Genomic DNA, 19,208 nt, shown 5'->3' with positions numbered 1-19,208 from the left:
TCTTGCCCAAGCTGGAGTGCAGTGGTGCAGTCTTGGCTTACTACAACTTCTGCCTCTCAGGCTCAAGTGATTCTCCGGCCTCAGCCTCCCTAGTAGCTGGCAGAACAGGCACGTGCCACCACGCCCGGCTAATTGTGGATATTTTTGTAGAGATAAGGTTTCGCCGTATTGCTGGTCTCGAACTCCTGGGCTCAAGTGATCTGCCCACTTTGGCCTCCAAAAGTGCTGGGATTACAGGTGTGAGCTGCTGCACTTGGCCGAGATAATTTTAAGTCACACACTTTCAAAGTGATGGGTTGCAAGAGGCAGAGGTTGCAGTGAGCCGAGATTGCGCTATTGCACTCCAGCCTGGGCAACAAGAGCGAGGCTTCGTGTTAAAAAAGAAAAAAAAGCGATGGGTTGAGATTCTAGCCCAACCATGCTTTTAAAACCTGAGCTGTATCCACTGTATGACCCCGTCTTCTAATCTGTTAGGAAACAGGAGCGGGAGGGCAGGATGGAAAACCGTGTAATTTGTGGTTTGCAGTGGACTCAGGGTTTGCACCCCTTCTTGGTCACCCCTTCGCTAGTGTTAAAAACCTCAGACAAATTAAGTTTAACAGGGTTTAGTTGAGCAAAGAATGATGCATGAATCGGGCAGCCCCCGAATCAGAACAGGCTCAGAGAGACTCTGGCCTGCCTCATGGTCAAAGGTTTATGGACAGAAAAAGGGACTATCAGAAACCGGAAGTGAGATAGAGAGATAGCTGGATTGGCTACAGCACAACGTTTGCCTTATTAGAACATGGTTTGAACAGTGGGCTGCCTTTGATCGGCCAAAACTGTGACTGCCCCAGGAGGAGGTTACGGTGTGTTTATATCTCCAGTTAGGTTACAGTTCATTATGTAGGAAGAAACCTTTAGACCTAACTTAAAATATGTAAGGAGGCAGTTTTGGCTAAACTTAATTTAACAATTGCATAGCAGTTCTCCAACTGTTTAGTCGTAGGACCCCTGTATACTCTTAAAAAATAATGGACTTTAAAGAGATTTTGTTTATGTGGGTCATATCTCTTGATCCTTACCATATTAGATATTAAAACACAAATTTAAAACAAATTCATTGATTTGTTTTAAAATAACAAGCTCATCATATTTTAATGTAAACATATTTTTAGACTGGGCGCAGTGGTTCACGCCTGTAATCCTAGCACTTTGGGAGGCCAAGGCGGGGCGGATCACGAGGTCGAGTTCCAAGACCAGCCTAACTAACATGGTGAAACCCTGTCTCTACTAAAAATACAAAAATTAGCTGGGCGTGGTGGCACGTGCCTGTAAACCCAGCTACTCAGGAGGCTGAGGCAGGAGAATTGCTTGAACCCTGAAGGCGGAGGTTGCTGTGAGCCGAGATTACGCCACTGCACTCCAGCCTGAACGACAGAGTGAGATTGCGTTTCAAAAACATATTTTTAAATAAAAAGAACGATAAATTCCAAACCAAAAAATAATTTAGAGGGAAAATGACAGTTTTACAGTTTTGCAAATCTCTTTGCTGTCTGGCTTCAGATACATTATCTGGATGCTCATACCTGCACCTGCATTTAAATCTGTTGTGATATCTCACGTCCCACAGTCTCGGAAAACTGCGCTGCACTCTGGTGAAAGAGGAAAAAGTGCAAATAGCATCTTAGTAGTATTATAAAAACAGTTTTGACTTTGTGCACCCCTGAAAGGATCTCAGGAATCCCTAGGCGATCCCTGGACCTCACCTTAAGAACCACTGACCTAGGCCGGGCACGGTGGCTCACTCCTGTAATCCCAGCACTTTGGGAGGCCGAGGTGGGCAGATCACGAGGTCAGGAGATTGAGACCATCCTGGCCAAATGGTGTGAAACCTTGTCTCTACTAAAAATACAAAAATTAGCTGGGCGTGGTGATGCGTGCCTGTAATCCCAGCTACACGGAAGGCTGAGGCAGGAGAACCCCTTGAACCAGGGAGTCGGAGGTTGCAGTGAGCCGAGGTCGTGCCACTATACTCCAACCTGGTGACAGAGCGAGTCTCCATCTCAAAAAAAAAAAAAAAAAAAAATCACCTAGTACATTCTTGACCCATTCCATGCCTCAGTTTCTAAATCTGAAAAGGTGTCTGTCAGCCTTTGAGGAGAGCTGTGTTCTTTGGAGGCATCTTCAGGCCTCTGAAGGGCCCGTTGGTGGCATGAGGTGATGAGGTGGTCTCTGAAAGTACTTTAGGGTGGGCTAGGAGAGAGGTCAGCTGTGGAGAGGAGGTGAGTTTGCCTCAGCCTTTCCTGAAGGCAGGAGGGTGGGCGGAGAATCTGTGGAGGGCCTTCTGGCCAGGGAGCCCTATGAGCCAGCAGCCCTCCATGACCGAGTGGATGGTGAGAGCCAGAGATGCCTGGCCTAGGCATCCCGCCTGGCTCCTGCCCACCCTACCCACTGGTGTGCATGACTGTGCCAATTCCCACAGGAAAAGGGCACGCAGAGCCGTTTCTAAGCCACATGGAGGGCAGAACCTGGGAGGACTGCGGGAAAGGAGCCTGTGAGAACTTCACGCAGGCAGCAACGCACACGGAAGGCTCTGAGGGCACAGGAACAGGCAGAAAGTAGACACCTACTCAAGGAGAGTTTGGCTGGGTTTGATGATGATGGGGGCCATAACTACCTGCTGAGAGAAGCTGAGGCCACAGACTTGGACCAGCCTCTCAGAGGGCAGATGTGCTTTTCTTGGGGAATTTGTTGGCAAGGCTGGGCGCTGGAGTCTCAGTGCTCGGCTCAGCCGTGGTGACCCTGTTGCCCCTCCTGCCTGAGCTTATGCCATTGGCTTCACCTGGCATGACCTCCCTCTGTCCTGCAGTCTTCAGTCCTATATTGCATCCGGGGCCCTGTGCAGACTGCCTCCTATTAGGCAGCCTTCCCTGGCGTCTCAGCTGCAGGTTTCTTACTGCTGTCATTGGCTGCGTTGGGAAGACACCTCTAGGTGAGGACCAGGTCTTCAGGCTGTTATGCAAACATCCCCGTGGAAACACCCGGTTCAGGTAGACTGAATGCCAGTTAAGAGCTGGAGGGCATGACCTACTCCTGTCTGTGTTCATCACTGTTAGGTTTGATTCAGCACATCCTTATTGCCTGCCATGTGTGCCCTGGGAATACAGCTCCTGTTTTTGAGAAGCTTGCAGAGAAATGGAGGAGATGGCCACAGGAATGGACCATTTCAGTATAAGAATAGAGGCCCCCAGAGGGCTGTGAGAATGCCTCACTTGGCAGGAGTGGGGAGTAGGACCTCTCAGAAGCCTTCCTGGAAAAGGAGGCTCTTGATCTGAAGTGTGGGGTGGGAGTTAGTGGGGGCCAAAGAAGGGGGAGATGTGGGAGGGCAGGGGGCAGATTCTCCTGCTGGGCCATATGAGGGGGATCTGTTTGCTTTCTATTGCATTTGTTGAGGCTGGCACCGTGTATGGAGCAGGGAGGGTAAGGCTGGAGAGCCAGGCTGGGGTCAGGTCATGAAGGGTGAGCTTCCTGGCTTTGCTGTCTCCTCATGAGCTAGAGCTTTGTCCTGTCAGCCAGGGTGGGACATACATAGTTAGACTTGCATTTTATATGGGCTTGGACACCCTGCTGGAGACCCAGAGGCCACACTGCGAATGCTTGTTGAATAAATGTTTTGGTCACTGCCTACCTCCCAGGGTCTCTGCCACGAGCCTGAGAGTACAAAATGCCAACTCCTCCTTGGATTTTTTTTTTTTTTTTTTTTTGAGATGGAGTCTCGCTCTGTTGCCCAGGCTGGAGTACATTGGCATGATCTCGGCTCACTGCAAGCTCCGCCTCCCTGGTTCATGCCATTCTCCTGTCTCAGCCTCCCGAGTAGCTGGGACGACAGGAGCCCGCCACCACGCCCGGCTAATTTTTTTTGTATGTTTAGTAGAAACAGAGTTTCATCGTGTTAGCCAGGTTGGTCTCAATCTCCTGACCTCATGATCCGCCCACCTCGGCCTCCCAAAGTGCTGGGATTACAGGTTTGAGCCACCGCCCTTGGACCTATTTCTGTGTCCTGTCTCAGGACCTGGCCTGGCAGGGCTACCTGTGGCAGAACAGGAAGCTGGGAGCAGCAGAGATAGCCACCTAAACACGCCACGTGGTATGGCTGCAGGTGAGTGCGGATTCAGCTGCGGGTGCTGGGCAGACCTCTGCAAGTCCTGACCTGCTCTCAGACTGTGACCACTCAGGTGGACCAAGTTCAGGCCAAGCCTGACCAGAGGAAGACTGAAGGACAAAATGGGAGGACAGACTTTATCTTCTGTTTCTGCTGAGAAAGAAACCCTAGGCGATTTCAGAGGTTTGTACTGTACAGTGGATGCCAAAGGAATTGTTATAAGAAGGGAGGTGGCTGTTTTTGCAGAAATCCACTCCCATCCTGCAGGCAAGTCATCAGAAACACGCTTCTTGCTAAGGCTTTCTGTAAGCCATTTACTACCTCCAGGGACCTCCCAGGAAATGTGCTGGGGTACTGTTCCCATTATCCCTCTGAGTGGGAAAAGAGTGATTTGGAAAAGCTGGAGATGGGCCATGCTGGGCTGTGTCTCGCCAGGGCTGAGAGGGGAGAGTGCCTGGATTCCTGGGTCTCTTCTCTTCCTTGGCTGGTGCTGCATCCTGCTGGTGGGAATCCCTGGTTCCTGGTCCCTGTGCCTGCAGGAATTAGTCCTGTGGTGCAGGGACTGCTCAGAGCCACTGTGCGACAGCCCAGGTGATGGCAGCAGCCATAGCAGTGACCAGGAAAACTCCAGGGAGTGCCTTTTTGAGGTTTTCTCTAGTTTCAAATTGCAGGTGGAGAAAGGGCTAGACAAGAGCCTGAGCACATGGCCCTGTCTGGGACACCCTCGTCTGTACTCTGAGTTCAGTGACCTAATTCTCTGACATTTTTGATGGGGTAGGCAGCATGGCAGAATGGAGGGAAAGACACAGGCCTTGGTCTCCTTCCCTGAGCCCCAACTTGGCGATGAGGATGGCAGGTTCTGCCTATTGCAAAGAGGGGAGGTTCCCTCCCTGCTACTAGAAACTCACTTTGTTCTGGAGGAGTGTGAATTTCCCAAATAAAAGATGAACAAAAGCAGCCCCTCTGTTCCCTAAGGAGCACCCAAAATACTAAGAAGTGATAATGTTGCCTGGCAACCATTCATCTCAGTATAGCCCAGGGAGATGGAGATAAGGGGGAAGAGGACAAAGGTGTCCTTCTGTTCTGCTTGGGGACCTGCTCACTATTCTAGTGGGTAAGCCTAGTGGCTGGAGGGATCTCTCTGGTGGCCAGGAGATGATAGGGGTCATTTATTAAGGTAAGTCTTCTGTGTGCATGTTCTGTTCAGTCCAGTAATCTTGTCACATAGGAACTGTTACTATTCTCCCCCGTTTTGCAGAGGACGGGGGTTGAGTAAACAGCCTAGCTCACACACTAGCATGGGGAAGACGTTGGGTTGAATCTGGGGCTGTGGAAGTTGTCATGAGGCCAAGGCAGGCCTGCCCACCTCTGTCAGTCTCCCTGGCCATTGCTTTCCGAAGCCTCAGGTTCCCCTTGTGTAAAATGCTCAGGGTGACCAATGGAAGGCTGCATGTAACCGCCTGAGACCTAAGTGGTCCCAGGACCCACAACAGTGGCCTGCATTCATGGCTGGCCTGCGTGGTGCTGGCATTGTGGCGTGTTCACACGGCCCCACCAGGTTGTCCGAGACTGGTCATTTCCACAGGTCATTCTCACTCTAGGACATCCTCCTCTGACCAGGTAAACTGATCCACCGCCAGTAAGGGGCAGAGCTGGGCCTTAGGCCTAGGCTTTTCACAGCCATGCAGCGGGTGCCGGCCCGGCAGAAGGGGATTGGGCAAGGCACGCCATGGAGGGACTGCTGTTGGCTGTCCCCGTGAGCCTGCCAGCTGCGCTTCCATAGTTCAGCTGCGCGTGCCGGTGGGGACTTCCTGAATGTGCAAAGAGAACCTGGGTTTTTTTTTTTTGGGACAGGGGCTCTGTCACCCAGGCTGGAGTGTACTGGCACAATCTCAGCTCACTTTAACCTCCACCCCTGCCCCTGTTCAAGCAATCTGTTGCCTCAGCCTCCCGAGTAGCTAGGATTACTAAGCCTGCACCACCACGCCCCACTAAGTTTTGCATTTTCAGTGGAGACGGGGTCTCGCCATATTGGCCAGGCTAGTCGCAAATTCTTGACCTCAAGTGATCTGCCCGACTTGGCCTCCCAAAGTGCTGGGATTACAGGTGTGAGCTACCGTGCCTGGTTTGCCTGCCTGGCTTTGAGGGTGGAGTGTGTGGAGGCCTAGCAAGGGGCAGGGCCCTAGCACCAGGCACTGGAGGTAGGACACTGATTTCCTTGGGACCAAGATCCCTGTGCTGCCGGACTGGATTTCAAGGACGGTGAGCAGATGGGGTCAGGTTTCTATTCCTCTGGGCTTTCTGTGGTGCCACAAAACAGGCCCATAGGCCTGGCCCCTGGCTCCTGGCCCCTGGCCCAGACTGTAGATTTACACAGGCTTTCTCTGGAGACCCTTTGTACAACTCGAGCTGATTGAGTTTCCTTCTCAAAATGGGTCGTTTCTTTCCTCTTTGTTACTGTCCCCTTTCCAAACACTGATTGGCTCCAGTTTACCCTTCAGGACTCAGTCCTTCCATTGAGATATTCTTGCACTTTTTTCTTTTTAGATGAAGATCGTAAGTCCTTTCACGAACCCCCAGCTTTGTCAGAGAGTATGCATTATGCCTCCAAGAAGTCACGCAAGAAAGAAATGGGGGTCATATACATCCATGACTCTGTTGTGCCAAAGCTAAGAAAGACATGGATTCTAAGACGCACCATTGTTCTGTGTATCGCTCAGAAACGAAAGGCTGCCAGTTAAAATATGATAGCCGTCCTAAGAGGCACTCCAACTTCAGAGATGTTACACTGTGAGGAAAAGGTGTATTTAGAGTTATTAATACATAGAATGGAGAGATGTTTCTAGGTAAAACGTAGAGTCGTTTATACGACCTACGTGAGTGAGCAGAAGTAGGTAGTGATGACAGTTCCAAAGCTGCCTGTGTTATCAGGATGAGGGCATCCACAAAGGAGTAGAACCAAGGAATACTCATGCCTGCTGCAGTGTGTCTGGGACATTCCATAGAATCCGTGCATGCTGTTGCTGCCGGGAGCTGGTCCCGTCTGGCCTCAGCAATCACCTGGGGAGTGTTTAAAAAAAAAACGTCTTGCTGAACTCCATCCCCAAACTACTGAATTCAGATCTCTTGGGGTGAGACCCAGGAATCTCACTTTGTAAAGCCCCTTGTTCCATCCCCTCATTCATAGTGAAGAAGGGCAAGGTCAGGGAGGGGAGCTGACCTCGTTCCTGGACTCTGTAGCCCCTCAGGCCAACTCCAGGGCCAGTGCTCTTCGTGCTTCTCTCCATCCTCTGTCTGTTCCTAGGACACTGCTCACCATGGCAACCCAGGGCCTTGGACTCTGCATTTCCAGAACTAAGTCTAGGATATAACCTTAGCCTTGGTCTACTTCACATTGCACGGGTCCAGCATCTTTTTCTTGGTCGATGGGCTGTTGCATTGAACACATGCATCTGCTTGGTGCCAGCCTGTCCCAGATGCTGAGGGAGCTGCCTTGGTTTCCCTGGCAGGGCTAAGTCTCAGCGCCACACTCAGGGAGACACTAAGGGAGCATACTGCTGAGGCAGTCCCTCTTCCTGCAGGGCCTGTGGGAGCAGTGCCAGCTTCTGAAGAGCACCTCAGTGTTTGCCCGCTGCCACCCTCTGGTGGATCCCGAGCCTTTCGTGGCCCTGTGTGAGAAGACTTCGTGTGAGTGTGCTGGGGGGCTGGAGTGCACGTGCCCTGCCTTCCTGGAGTACACCCGGACCTGTGCCCAGGAGGGAATGGTGCTGTATGGCTGGACTGACCACAGCGCGTGCAGTAAGTCGGCCCCCTGCCCCGTCCTGCCCTGCCGGGATGAACGGTCTGTCCTGGGTGATGTCCCTCAGGGCGCTTCGGGGCTGTGTCACATCCGTGTGGCTTTACCACACCCAGCTAGCCAGTGACTGCAAAGCCACGTGTCCCGGACCCATTTCCTGAATGGCTCCTGCCCTCTGTCAAACGGCCTTGCTAAAGCCCCATGTCCTGCCCCTGCCTCCGTCCCACCCCTGCGCCTCCCCTGGCGCCCCCTGACTTCCCTCACTTCCCTCAGGAAATCCGACCCCTGCACTCACACAGTGTTCTCTGCTTCCCACCAAGATCTTGGCAGTTGCAGTTTCGGTTTTGTCTTCACCGCCTGCCCGCCTGAATTGATGAGGAGCAGGGCGCTGGCCTGCCTGTCCGTGTGTGGTGATCTTTGAGACAGCAGAAAGCCTTGATTAAGTTCTTCTCTTTTATATCAGCCGCCTCTCCTGCAGGCTGATGACCGCCGTCCCTCGTGGTGCTGTGTGTTTCATCTTCCAGTCTCAGTGGGTCCCTAGTCATGGTCACTGTCCCCAAATTATTAAGTAGGGATTTCTGAGGTCACCTTACAAGAAGTCTGTCTCCCCAGCCCTTCCAGTGATGAAAAGCCGTGCAGATGGGCGCGCAGTCTGCGACGGTTCCACAGATGAGACAGGAGCTGGCCACATCTTTAGACTGCGCACATGTGTCTCAGTGTGTGGCAAATAGCTGCTGAATTCGAACTTTCCACCGTGGGGGTGTGAGGAAGGAGGATGCTAGCAGCAGGTTTCTCCTCTGTAAAGCCGAGTGGCTGGTTTTTTTTTCTCGGTCTGTGAATGTAGGGTAGGGGAGATACCTGATGTATCTTGGAAAAGGTTAAGGGGCAATAGTTTGGTGTCAGAAAGCCTGGAAAGGAGTGCTTATGTGTTCTGGCCTTTCAGTCAGCCTGAGCATCAGTCAGCTACAAGGTAGAGAGAGGAAGGAGGAGAGCCTGTCCTTGCCGTGAGGAGCTGGTTCCAGTGGGAAGAACAGAGTGCTTAGGTGATATCTGTGAAGGCAGCCTTGCGGCAGAGTGGAAATAAATATGGAATGAGTGTCTCCATGCAGGCAAATGTGCCCTGTGCTGGGTGGGGCGTTTGATTGGGGCCAATTTCATGGGGAAAAGGAGGGATGGGATAGAGGGGACCATGGCTCCTTGCTTGGTCCTAGGAGGCCACTCGTTTTGAGCCTAGAGGAGTTTGGTGTCACTCTGAAAGGGTTTTAGGTGAAGGGGAGCAAAAGAATGCCCAATTGTTCATGGAGAGCAGATGACCACAAGGGGAAAGGTAGGGGTCCTGGGTGCCCCCGATAGGTCTTAGGTAAGGGCTTCATAAGATGGAAGATGTTCATCTAAGGGAGGAATGGCCTCAGAGGGGCACGTGGCTCACTGGGGCCGAGATGGCCCTGGAAGCCTGAAGACAGGGGGGGAGCAGTCAGAGTGGGCGCAAGAGGGTCAGGCTGCGGCGTGACTGGTAAGATGATGCACCGGTGGGACCTGCTCTGGGCAGACCCCTTCGATGATCCTTTTCAGGCCCAGTGTGCCCTGCGGGTATGGAGTATAAGCAGTGTGTGTCCCCTTGCGCCAGGACCTGCCAGAGCCTGCACATCAATGAAGTATGTCAGGAGCGATGCGTGGATGGCTGCAGCTGCCCTGGTAATGAACTTCCCGTTTTATTTACAAATCGGAGACCTTGCCAGCACCCTTGGCTTTGGGAAGCGAGATGAAGGCCACTTGTGTTTGCTCTCCGTTGCTGAAATCAGAAGACTTTTATTAAGCTTTTAAATGTCTTTGTCCAGCGTGATCAGGATTGAGCTGGTCTTTCTTTTTAACGTCCGTTGTCCTGTTGTACTGTATCCATGAACGCACTTGTGTTTCGGGAAATTGGAGGGTGGCCTGGGCCCCAACAGTGGCTTGCTTTGGGGAACTCGTGGCCCATCTGAACTGCAGTTGCTTTCTCAATTAGCTGTGTCAGGGAACCGATCTGGGAAAAAGATCTCCTGGGTGTGCCGTGTGAGCCCAGCTGAAAAAGGGCTCTGTGCTAGAAAGTCTTTTCAGGGAAGGCTTGGTGGGCTTTAGGGAAAACCCCTGTTTGATTACTGACAGCAAGGCTGGGCGCTGTGGCTCACGCCTGTAATCCCAGCACTTTGGAAAGCCAAGATGGGCAGATCACTTGAGTTCAGGAGTTCGAGATCAGCCTGGCAACGTGGTGAAACCTGTCTCCACTAAAAATACAAAAATTAGCTGGGGGTGGTGGTGTGCACCAGTAATTCCAGCTGCTTGGGAAATTGAGGCAGGGGAATCACTTGAACCCAGGTGGCGGAAGTTGCTGTGAGCTGAGATCACACCACTGCACTCCAGCCTGGGTGACAGAGCGAGACTCAGTCTAAAAAAAAAAAAAAAAAAAAAAAAATAGAGTGAAGTCCTGTGTGTTTCAACTCGACTTCTCTCACTGGAAGAACTTGAACAAAACTGTTGACTCCCTTCATCTGCGGAATGGTGATGAGTATCTTCCCCATCTCACGTTGCTGCGTTAATGTGTAAGGGAAGCAGCACACACATTCTCGAGCTTCCTGGAAGAAGCCCTAAGCCCAGACTTGTGCCTCCCCTACTGGATGACCTGGAACAAAATTCTTCCTCTCATTTCTTCATCTGTAGTATGGAGATGAGGAATTTCCCTTCCTTATATTGCATTGTGTGAAAGATAAACACCATAGAACAAGTTCTTTGAGCTTCCTGGAGGAAGCCCGACCATCGCCCCTGGGGATTCTGTAGTTGTGGGATGAGTGAGGCAGTGACAATGTTGAGGTCTTTGTCTTCGATGCCTTTGACCCCAGAGGGACAGCTCCTCGATGAAGGCCTCTGCGTGGAGAGCACCGAGTGTCCCTGCATGCATTCCGGAAAGCGCTACCCTCCTGGTGCCTCCCTCTCTCGAGACTGCAACACCTGGTAATGGGGGCTGCGCCGTGTGCTCTGGGAGACCTGCCCAGGGGACTGGGGAGGGGGGCTGGGTCAGCAGGAGTGGTGGCAGGTGGAAAAGAACCTGGGCCGCGCCAAGAAAGAGACTGAGTTGGAGGCTACTGGTGGGGGCTAGGGGACAGGTTGTGGCAGGCAATGATGGGGAGCAAAGAGTATATTACAGATAAATAAGCCTTGAAGACGGGGAGGTCAGGAAGGGCAGGATCCTTCACACGCAGACAACATCTCTAGCTGTCCCTCCAAACTGCTTTCATAAATGATCCTCTCTCTCTGGAGGAGGGCTGTATCACTAAGCAGCACGTAGGTCCTTCTCTCCTTGAAATCTCTCATCTGCCCGGTGGTAGGGAGTTGCAGTGGCCAGTGGAAACTCACACCAGTCTGCCCTCCCTTGGTCCTTGCAGTAGGCCAGGCCCAGCCTGGCTTCTGTCATCTCAAGCACCCCTGGATGTCACCTCTGGCTTGCTTTGCCAGTCCCCTGTGCAGCAGGGACAAAAATTCGTTTGGTCCCCAGGCCTTCTCCCTTTGTTGTCTTTCCCGCATGGCAGCCTTCTGTGTCCACTGAGCCCCCAGGTTTTCAGTCGGCCACCGCCCACCACACTTCTGGGCTGGGAACTACCCATTTCCATATCGCTGTCTTGCGCTCTGCCACTCACTGTGTGTGGGGCAGGAATTTGACTTCTTGGTATCTGAGTAGATTTTCAGGGGCATCAGGTAGTTTTTCTTTCTTCTTTTTCTGTCGGGATTTCTTCCCCTGGATATTTCTAATATTCCTTTGTGGCCAGAACTGTGTCCTGTACAATTTTAACCCTATGAAGATTCTGCTAGCACCAGCTCCTTTCTTCTCCCGCATCCCTTCGTTTGGGGACTGTGATAACTACCATGAGCTCTAAATCCGTTTGCATACCCTTGTGTTTGCAGAACCACCAATGACCTGTGCTTTTCTCCCCGACAGCATTTGCCGAAACAGCCAGTGGATCTGCAGCAATGAAGAATGTCCAGGTAGGCGACCTGCCGCTCATTCCCTTCCTCCTCCTCTGAATGGGGAGGCTTCTCCTCTCTTAGCAGACAGGGAGGGCCACACATCAAGGCAGCGAGAAGTTGCCCTTTCTGCACAGGTTGGCTGCGACCGCATGACCCCAGCTCTGGTTTCAGGTACCAGCTATGCTAACCCATTCACAGGCCAGAGGTGGGAGCCCTGCAACAGCTGAAAGGGCAGAACACACCTGTGTTCAGGTGTTACTGTCTGTTCTTATTTTCTGTTTGCTGAAAGGATTAAGGTTGAGCTGTAAGGCCTGTATGGTCATGATTGTCTTGACTAGACAAAGAGGATACAAATTCTTTGGAAAATTAAGAGGTAGAAGGGCCTGGTAATTCTTTAGGCTTAAAGGGACCGTTCTAATGGAATTTTCCAAAATGACTAACATGAAGACCATGGCGTGGTCCAAGAGCTAGGAAAACCAGGTCACCAAATGATTCCTCCCATCCTGTCCCTGCCCTGGAAAATCTGCTTAGGAAAAATTATTGAGCAATCTCTGCCATTTGCTTTCTCCTCTGTTTGGCCCCAACTCTATTCTATTAACTGCAAACCTTGCCCATTCAGAGCTCCCTTCTGCCCCACCTTCCAATGACCTCGGACCTTGCCCTCTGTGGTCACTCACGTGGTGTTTTCTGTGCGCTGGCCGTTGCACTAAACATTTTCCAGTTACAACCTGTGAGGCAGGTGCAATTTATTCTCACGAAAGCAGAAACAGACCTAGAGAGGTTAAATGACTTGCCCAAAGTCACACAGCTGCTATGAGGCAGAGCCAGGGCTTGAACTCATAATTGCCTGACTTCTTACTTTTTCCCTTTCCTTTCTTTTCCTTCCTAGTCCTAACCTTCGGTGGGCCTGAAGTGGGTTGAGCTTGGATACCTGGGATTGTATTTAAGGTCTGTGAATTAAAGGCTTTAGGATAACTCAGGACCTTATCCAGTGCCCTGTACACTGGGAAAAAATTTTGGAACTAGATGTGGGCTAGATCAGTTAGTCTAGCAAAGAGATGGCCACCCAGCCAGGTTATCTTTTGTGTAACCCTTGAAGAAAGCACGAAGGAGAAAGGATTGCTCTTGAAAGTGGTGTCTGTGCTCCATTGAACATAATTACGCCATGTCAAAGACTGAAGGAGCTCTTTGGAAGACATGTGAGTTGCTGCAATTAACTTTTGAAAACACTTTTAACATCTAAATAATCACTCATTGTATGAGATCTATGAGCCACAGTGGGTGGAATTAGGAATTGAGTTTATCGTGTGTGTTTTTTTAGATGTTTGTAACCACCAGATTAGGAAGTCTTAACTACTACTTACTGTAGGATGGGTCGGTCTTCCATTATCCTTCCAACTGTCCATTCATCCAAGTACTATTTGAACACCCACTGTGTACATGATGTATGTTTTCTGGGGCAGACAATATAATCCTCTGGTCTTCAGTTCAAAATCTGGAAGATGACTTTGCTGAGGATATAAGACATTATCTTGATGTCTTGATGAAAAGATACAGTTTCAATTCTGTCTACTAAGTGGTTTGATATTTTGCCAACAAAACCACTACGCTCTTCTCTGCATTCTCAAAGCCTTGGCTGTGACCATCTTTTTCTAGTTCGGGAGTTTTGTTGATCATTGCTTCCTGGTCCATGTGCACCCATGCACACGAGCATATTTCCACACCCTGCCATGACTCAGCAGGTGGTGGGGCTGTCTGATGCTCCCCGTGTAATGACTGCAGATAGAGCTTCTGATGGGAAGAATGGGCAGTATGGTTCTGGAGGGGATATGCTTTTGGCTCTGCTTGTAAAGTGAGGAGCAGGCCAGAGCTGCTCTGCAGCCCCTGGAGGAGTGGACATTGTGCATCTTAGAAATAGAGACCTGGGGCCAGTTGCAGTAGCTTCTGCCTGTAATCCCAGCACTTTGGGAGGCCAAGGCAGGAGGATCACTTGAGGCCGGGAGTTCAACACCAGTCTGGCCAACATAGCGAAACCCAGGCTCTACTAAAATTACAAAAATTAGCTGGGTGTGGTGGTGCATGTCTGTTAATCTCAGCTACTTGGGAGGCTGAGGCAGGAGAATTTCTTGAACCTGGGAGGCGGAGGTTGCAGTGAGCTGAGATCTCACCACTGCACTCCAGCCTGGGTGACAGAGTTGAGACTCCATCTCAAAAAAAAATAAATACATAAAAACACCTGGATTTTCATTTTCTGGAATAAGATGAGAGTGTGTTAGTTATCTATTGCTGTGTAACAAATTATCCCCAAATGTAGCACCTTAAAACAACAAATGTTACCTTACAGTTTCTGTACCTCAGGAATCTGGGTATGGCTTAGCTGGGTGCCTCTGGCCCAAGATCTCTTATAAGGTTGCAGTCAAGCCATTGACTGGGGCTGTGGTCTTACCTGAGGTCTTGATGGAGGGTGGGGGTAAAGGGGATGCTTTGAAGCTCACTCATGTGCTGCTGGTGGCAGGCATTGCTTTCTCACCATGTGGATCCTCCCTGGGGCCTCCTTGTGACGTGACAGCTGGTTTCTGTGGGCAGAATTGTTTCAGAGTGAGTAACAGGGAGCAGTGGAGACAGAAGCCACAGTCTTCTAAAAACCTAGTCTCTGAAGTGACATCCTCTCACTGCTGCTGTATTATCGTCACTAGAAACAAGTCAACACATCCAGTCTACATTTAGGGAGGGGAGAGGTTACACAAAGACACTAATCCAGGAGGAGATGTGTCCCTGGGGGCTATCGTGGAGGCTGTGCAGCGCAGTGTTGTGTATGGGTAGTGGGAGAGGGAAGACAGGGCCCAGGAGAGCAGCCGTCTGGACTGGAGAGAGGCTGGGTTTTGCATGATGCTCCTAGACCTTCGTTGTTCTCTGCATATCCCTGCTTACTGGTTAGGATGTAGGGCAGCCTTAGGGACAACTGTGGCTTCCCCATAGCCTGCAGACTTCCCTTTCTGTAACCCTGAGCCTCTTTTCCCTTCCTCTGCAAAACAAACTGTGTGGGGAAGCTCTGCTAATTTAGTTCCCATTGATAGGAGCATGTCTGTTCATAGGGACTATTCTGCAAATGAAAACAACTCATGCTATAGGATCTCAAACTCCTAGTGCAAGTATGTGGAAGGGACTTCTATCCAGCTGGGAAAGGGTAAGTGGAAGAATTTTCATTTGTGTCCCAAACCCCGTGGGACTGTAAATGTGGCCAAGAATGGAGGCCGAGAGTGTAGGCTCTGGACTTAGGCAACCTGGTTGGAATTCCAATTCCATCTCTTAGGAGCTGGGTGACTTTTGCCAAGTTAATGATTTGTAGCCTCAGTTTCCTAATCTGTAAAGTAGGGCTCGTGACAGCAACCTCATCCCATGGCTCTTGTGAGGCTGTTAACACACAGCAAGTACTCAACAAACGTGGGCCATTTTACCATCTTCACAGAGCTCACAGGAAGCTGTTCCATTAAGTAGGGTCAGAGAAGGACTAAGACATAGGGGAAAGCCCAAAGGAGCCTGGAATGGGGAGGGAGTGGTGTGTGTTTTGGGGGGTGGCTGGGCCAGTGGGGCAGGAGGGAGGTCTGGCCTCCCTGGAGAGGCTGGTGGACCTGTCCTGGACAGCTGGAAGGGAGGCCTTGCAGTTACTTGTTGCTTGTTTGGTTCAAGATAATTTCTGATGGATTCTAACACAGCCCTAATAATTTGACCTTGGGAATCAACGTCAGTTTGTTCTGAAGCCTCCGGGAAGGAAGATAAACCCCACACCCCAGGCTAACAGAGACAGCGATGCATTATCGGAGCAGATGCCTCTTACATAGGAAGATGCGTTCTGAGGGCCCTGTGCTTTCCTGGGGGTTCTGACTTCTCGAGTTCACAGAAAATCTCCAGTGGCCTGTTCACTCCTGATGGGGTTTCTGGAGTGCCGTCAGACCCCCTTCAGCCGGGCCAGGGCATCATGTTTCATAGACAAGGCTTTCCTCCCCCTGGTCTCTACGTTCAGAGACCCAGTTGTCCCTGTGCCCCTTGGTAAGTGCCCAGGATTAGAATGACATCAGGCATGTGAGAAACTGTAGGAGCCAACCCGTGAGGCAGTTTTAGGTGGTATCAAGGGCTTTGAGCTCTGTAGCCAGACAGACTGCCCGTGTTTAGATCCCTGTTTGGCTTCTTTGGGAACTTGGATGAGTTGAACTTCTCTATGCTTCAGTTTCCTCATCTGTAAACTGCAGATAATAATGAGCACTTCATAGGAGCAATCATTGAGATGGTTTCCACACAGCAGTTGGAAATGCATCTTATGCCAGGCATGGTGGCTCACGCCTGTAATCCCAGCCCTTTGGGAGGCTGAGTGGGCAGATCGCTTGAGCCCACGAGTTGAAGACGAGCCTGGGCAACATGTTGAAACCCCATGGCTACAAAAAATACAAATATTAGCCAGGCGTAGTGGTGTGTGCCTGTAGTCCCAGATGCTCGGGAGGCTGAGATGGGAGGATCGCTTGAGCCTGGGAGACCGAGGACGAGGCTGCAGTGAGCTGTGATGGCATCACTGCACTCCAGCAGTGATCCTGTCACACACACACACACACACACACACACACACACACACACACGAAAAAGAAAAAAAGTGCATCTTGGGCCAGGTGCAGCAGCTCATGCCTGTAATCCCAGCACTTTGGGAGGCCAAGGCAGGTGGATCATTTGAGGTCAGGAGTTTGAGACCAACCTGGCCAATGGTGAAACCCTGTCTATACTAAAAAAAACCCCACAGAAATGAGCTGGGCATGGTGGCACATGCCTGGCATCTCAGCTGCTCGGGAAGTGGAGGCAGGAGAATCGTGAGAGCCCCGGAGACAGAGGCTTCAGTGAGCCGAGATGGCGCCACTGCACTCCATCCTGGGCGACAGGGTGAGACCTCTGTCTCAGGAAAAAGAGAAATGCATCTTGCACATTTGGTAGAGATGATGTTGCAGGCTTTGGTGACAATTTGCGTCTGGCGGAAGTCTGAGTTGCTTTGCTAAAGGCCTGTGGGTTGTCATTTCTGCAGGGAAGGCTTTGGGAGGTAGAGAGTTGTGGGGCCAGGGAAACCAATGGCCCGAGCAGAGCAGCCACGTCCGGGGCTCACTGCTGCACACCAAAGGGTTTGTTTAGAAGAGGTAATGTGCTTCCATCAGATGAGAGATTCCGTTTCGTTTTTCATGAGGGAGGATCTTTATTCACATAGAGGTGGATCTGCTTTAACTTCTGGATGTTTTTTTTTTTTTTTTTTTTTTCCTTCCTGAGACAGTTTCACTCAGTAGCCCACGCTGGAGTACAGTGGCGTGATCTCAGCTCACTGCTAACCTCTGCTTCCTGGATTCAAGCAATTCTCCTGCCTTAGGCTCTAGAGTAGCTGGGATTTACAGGCACCCGCCACCACACCTGGCTAATTTTTTGTATTTTTAGTAGAGATGGGATTTCACCATGTTGGCCAGGCTGGTCTCGACCTCCTGACCTTGGGTGCTCCTCCCACCTCGGCCTCCCAAAGTGCTGGGATTATAGGCGTGAGCCACGACGCCCAGCCTGGATGGGATGTTCTTTTTTTTAGTGCTATGTTAGGAATCGCCTGCCTTTCATTCATTCACCAAACTTCTAGTGCCCATCTCCATCTAGTGGTGGGCCCGCTGTTCGACGGGGACTGCCTGTTGCTGACTAATGGGGAATATCCTAGTGTCCCATCCTGGGCAGAGGATGGGTGAGCGTGTTCACATGGCCCATGGTTCTGGCTGACGTTCTAGCTCCCGTGGCTAACTGCTGCCTTGGCAGCTCACCCACCCATTTTCCTGTGTTTGTGGCTGTGTTCCTCAGTTGTACCGAGAAGATAAGCTAAATAATATTTAGACTTCTGATTTGTGAGAAACTTGAGAACACAAGTCAGTGAAGGTCGGAGAAGGAAATCATGAGAAGATTAGATGCTGGCCCTGAAAGTTTTCCTTTCGAATATTTGCACATTTCTCATTGACCCTTCTTTTCCTGGGTATTGTTAAAGAAGACAGAAGTCCACTTTCTTGTTTAGATAAGAGTGCTCTTGAGAAAACAGAGAAGGCTGGGGGAAGAATTCCACCCATTTTTACTGCACCGGGGTCAAGACATTTGACACAAATGACCATATTACTGTGTGTGTAGAATGATGATAATTTCTGAAAAATGGTCAGTTCAGAAAGGCTTTCTTGAGACCTCACTGAACTTGAAATTCCAGCACATCCAGAATGGGCTGGGATGATCCTGGCCCCTATCTTGTGGCCTGTTCTGCTCTGTCCTCCACAGTCACCCCTCGCTGCCACCCTTCTCGAGGAGGCAGTAGAGAAGGTGGGTCATGCTGCCTGGAGTGATCTGAGGCCTCTCCACTTTCTCCTAATTTCCTCTGAGCTAGATGTGCCCTCCTGACCCTGTCCTGGAAGGCATCCGCTGCCCTGGGGACCAGGCAGAGGGATGCGTACATCCCTGGGGCACCTCATGCTTAATCCTGCCTTCACACACCCCCCGAAGGCAGGCCCACTCCTGGGTCCAAGTCTGCACAGTCTAGCCTGGCCTCTGGCTGGGCCTGTCAGGGCACATGTGAGCAAGAAGGGCCAGACAGTGCTGGCCTGTGGAGCTGGTCCTTGACAAGCTAGAATCTCTCTGTGTCTTTTGGGGCCCCCTTGGCAGTGTGACAGAGCCTAGCATCAGCCCCTGGAGCTGGGCCCAATGGGATGGTCCGTAGGACCCTCTTACATTTGTCTCCGGCACTGGTCTAGCACCTGTTCGCTGAAGGGGGAACTTCAGGTGGAGGCTGAGGCGGCGCTGTAGACAGCCAAGCGTCCGCTGTTTGGAGGGTCTCAGGGGAAGCCCTGTGCACTCTATACGTCCTCATCTTTGCTTCGATCCTTAGAGAAAGGGGCTCACGCACGCACCGTAGAGTGACTGGGTGGGGAAAGTCGTCCTCCTTACCAAATGGCAACAGTCTCTCTCTCTCTATATATGTTTCTTTTTCTGCAGAGTAGGTAGCAAAGATGAGAGCAGGTGGAGGAAATATATAGGGGAGGTTGGGAAGGGATCCAGATGCCCTTTCAGCTTTAATGGGTCCATGTTTGGCCCTGAAGGGATGGGATTGCCTCAAGCCAGGCAGGTTGAGGGAGAATCACTGGAGACGTCGGCAGAGGCCTCCCCATGCCAGGACACCTTCCAGGAGGATGTGTGATCTCAGGTTGGAGGTGCAGTAAGCCAGAAGCA

At 51.1% G+C, this 19,208-nt stretch overlaps 1 protein-coding gene across 4 annotated transcripts in view; it reads left to right on the top strand.

The window, feature by feature from the left end:
- The window catches only part of VWF (von Willebrand factor), a 185,576-nt gene that overhangs the window by 45,568 nt on the left and 120,800 nt on the right, over positions 1-19,208 (top strand). For all 4 annotated transcript variants that reach the window (NM_001243086.1, XM_077953080.1, XM_077953081.1 and 1 more), the window contains 4 exon segments: positions 7,726-7,942; positions 9,513-9,635; positions 10,817-10,928; positions 11,911-11,957. In NM_001243086.1, the coding sequence (NP_001230015.1) occupies positions 7,726-7,942; positions 9,513-9,635; positions 10,817-10,928; positions 11,911-11,957 (499 nt within the window).

The sequence above is a fragment of the Macaca mulatta genome, chromosome 11 (genome assembly GCF_049350105.2).
Source record: "Macaca mulatta isolate MMU2019108-1 chromosome 11, T2T-MMU8v2.0, whole genome shotgun sequence".
In the NCBI taxonomy this organism is placed as follows: Eukaryota; Metazoa; Chordata; class Mammalia; order Primates; family Cercopithecidae; genus Macaca; species Macaca mulatta.
The sequence above is the reverse complement of the archived record's forward strand: the minus strand, read 5'-3'. Positions and strand labels throughout refer to the sequence as shown.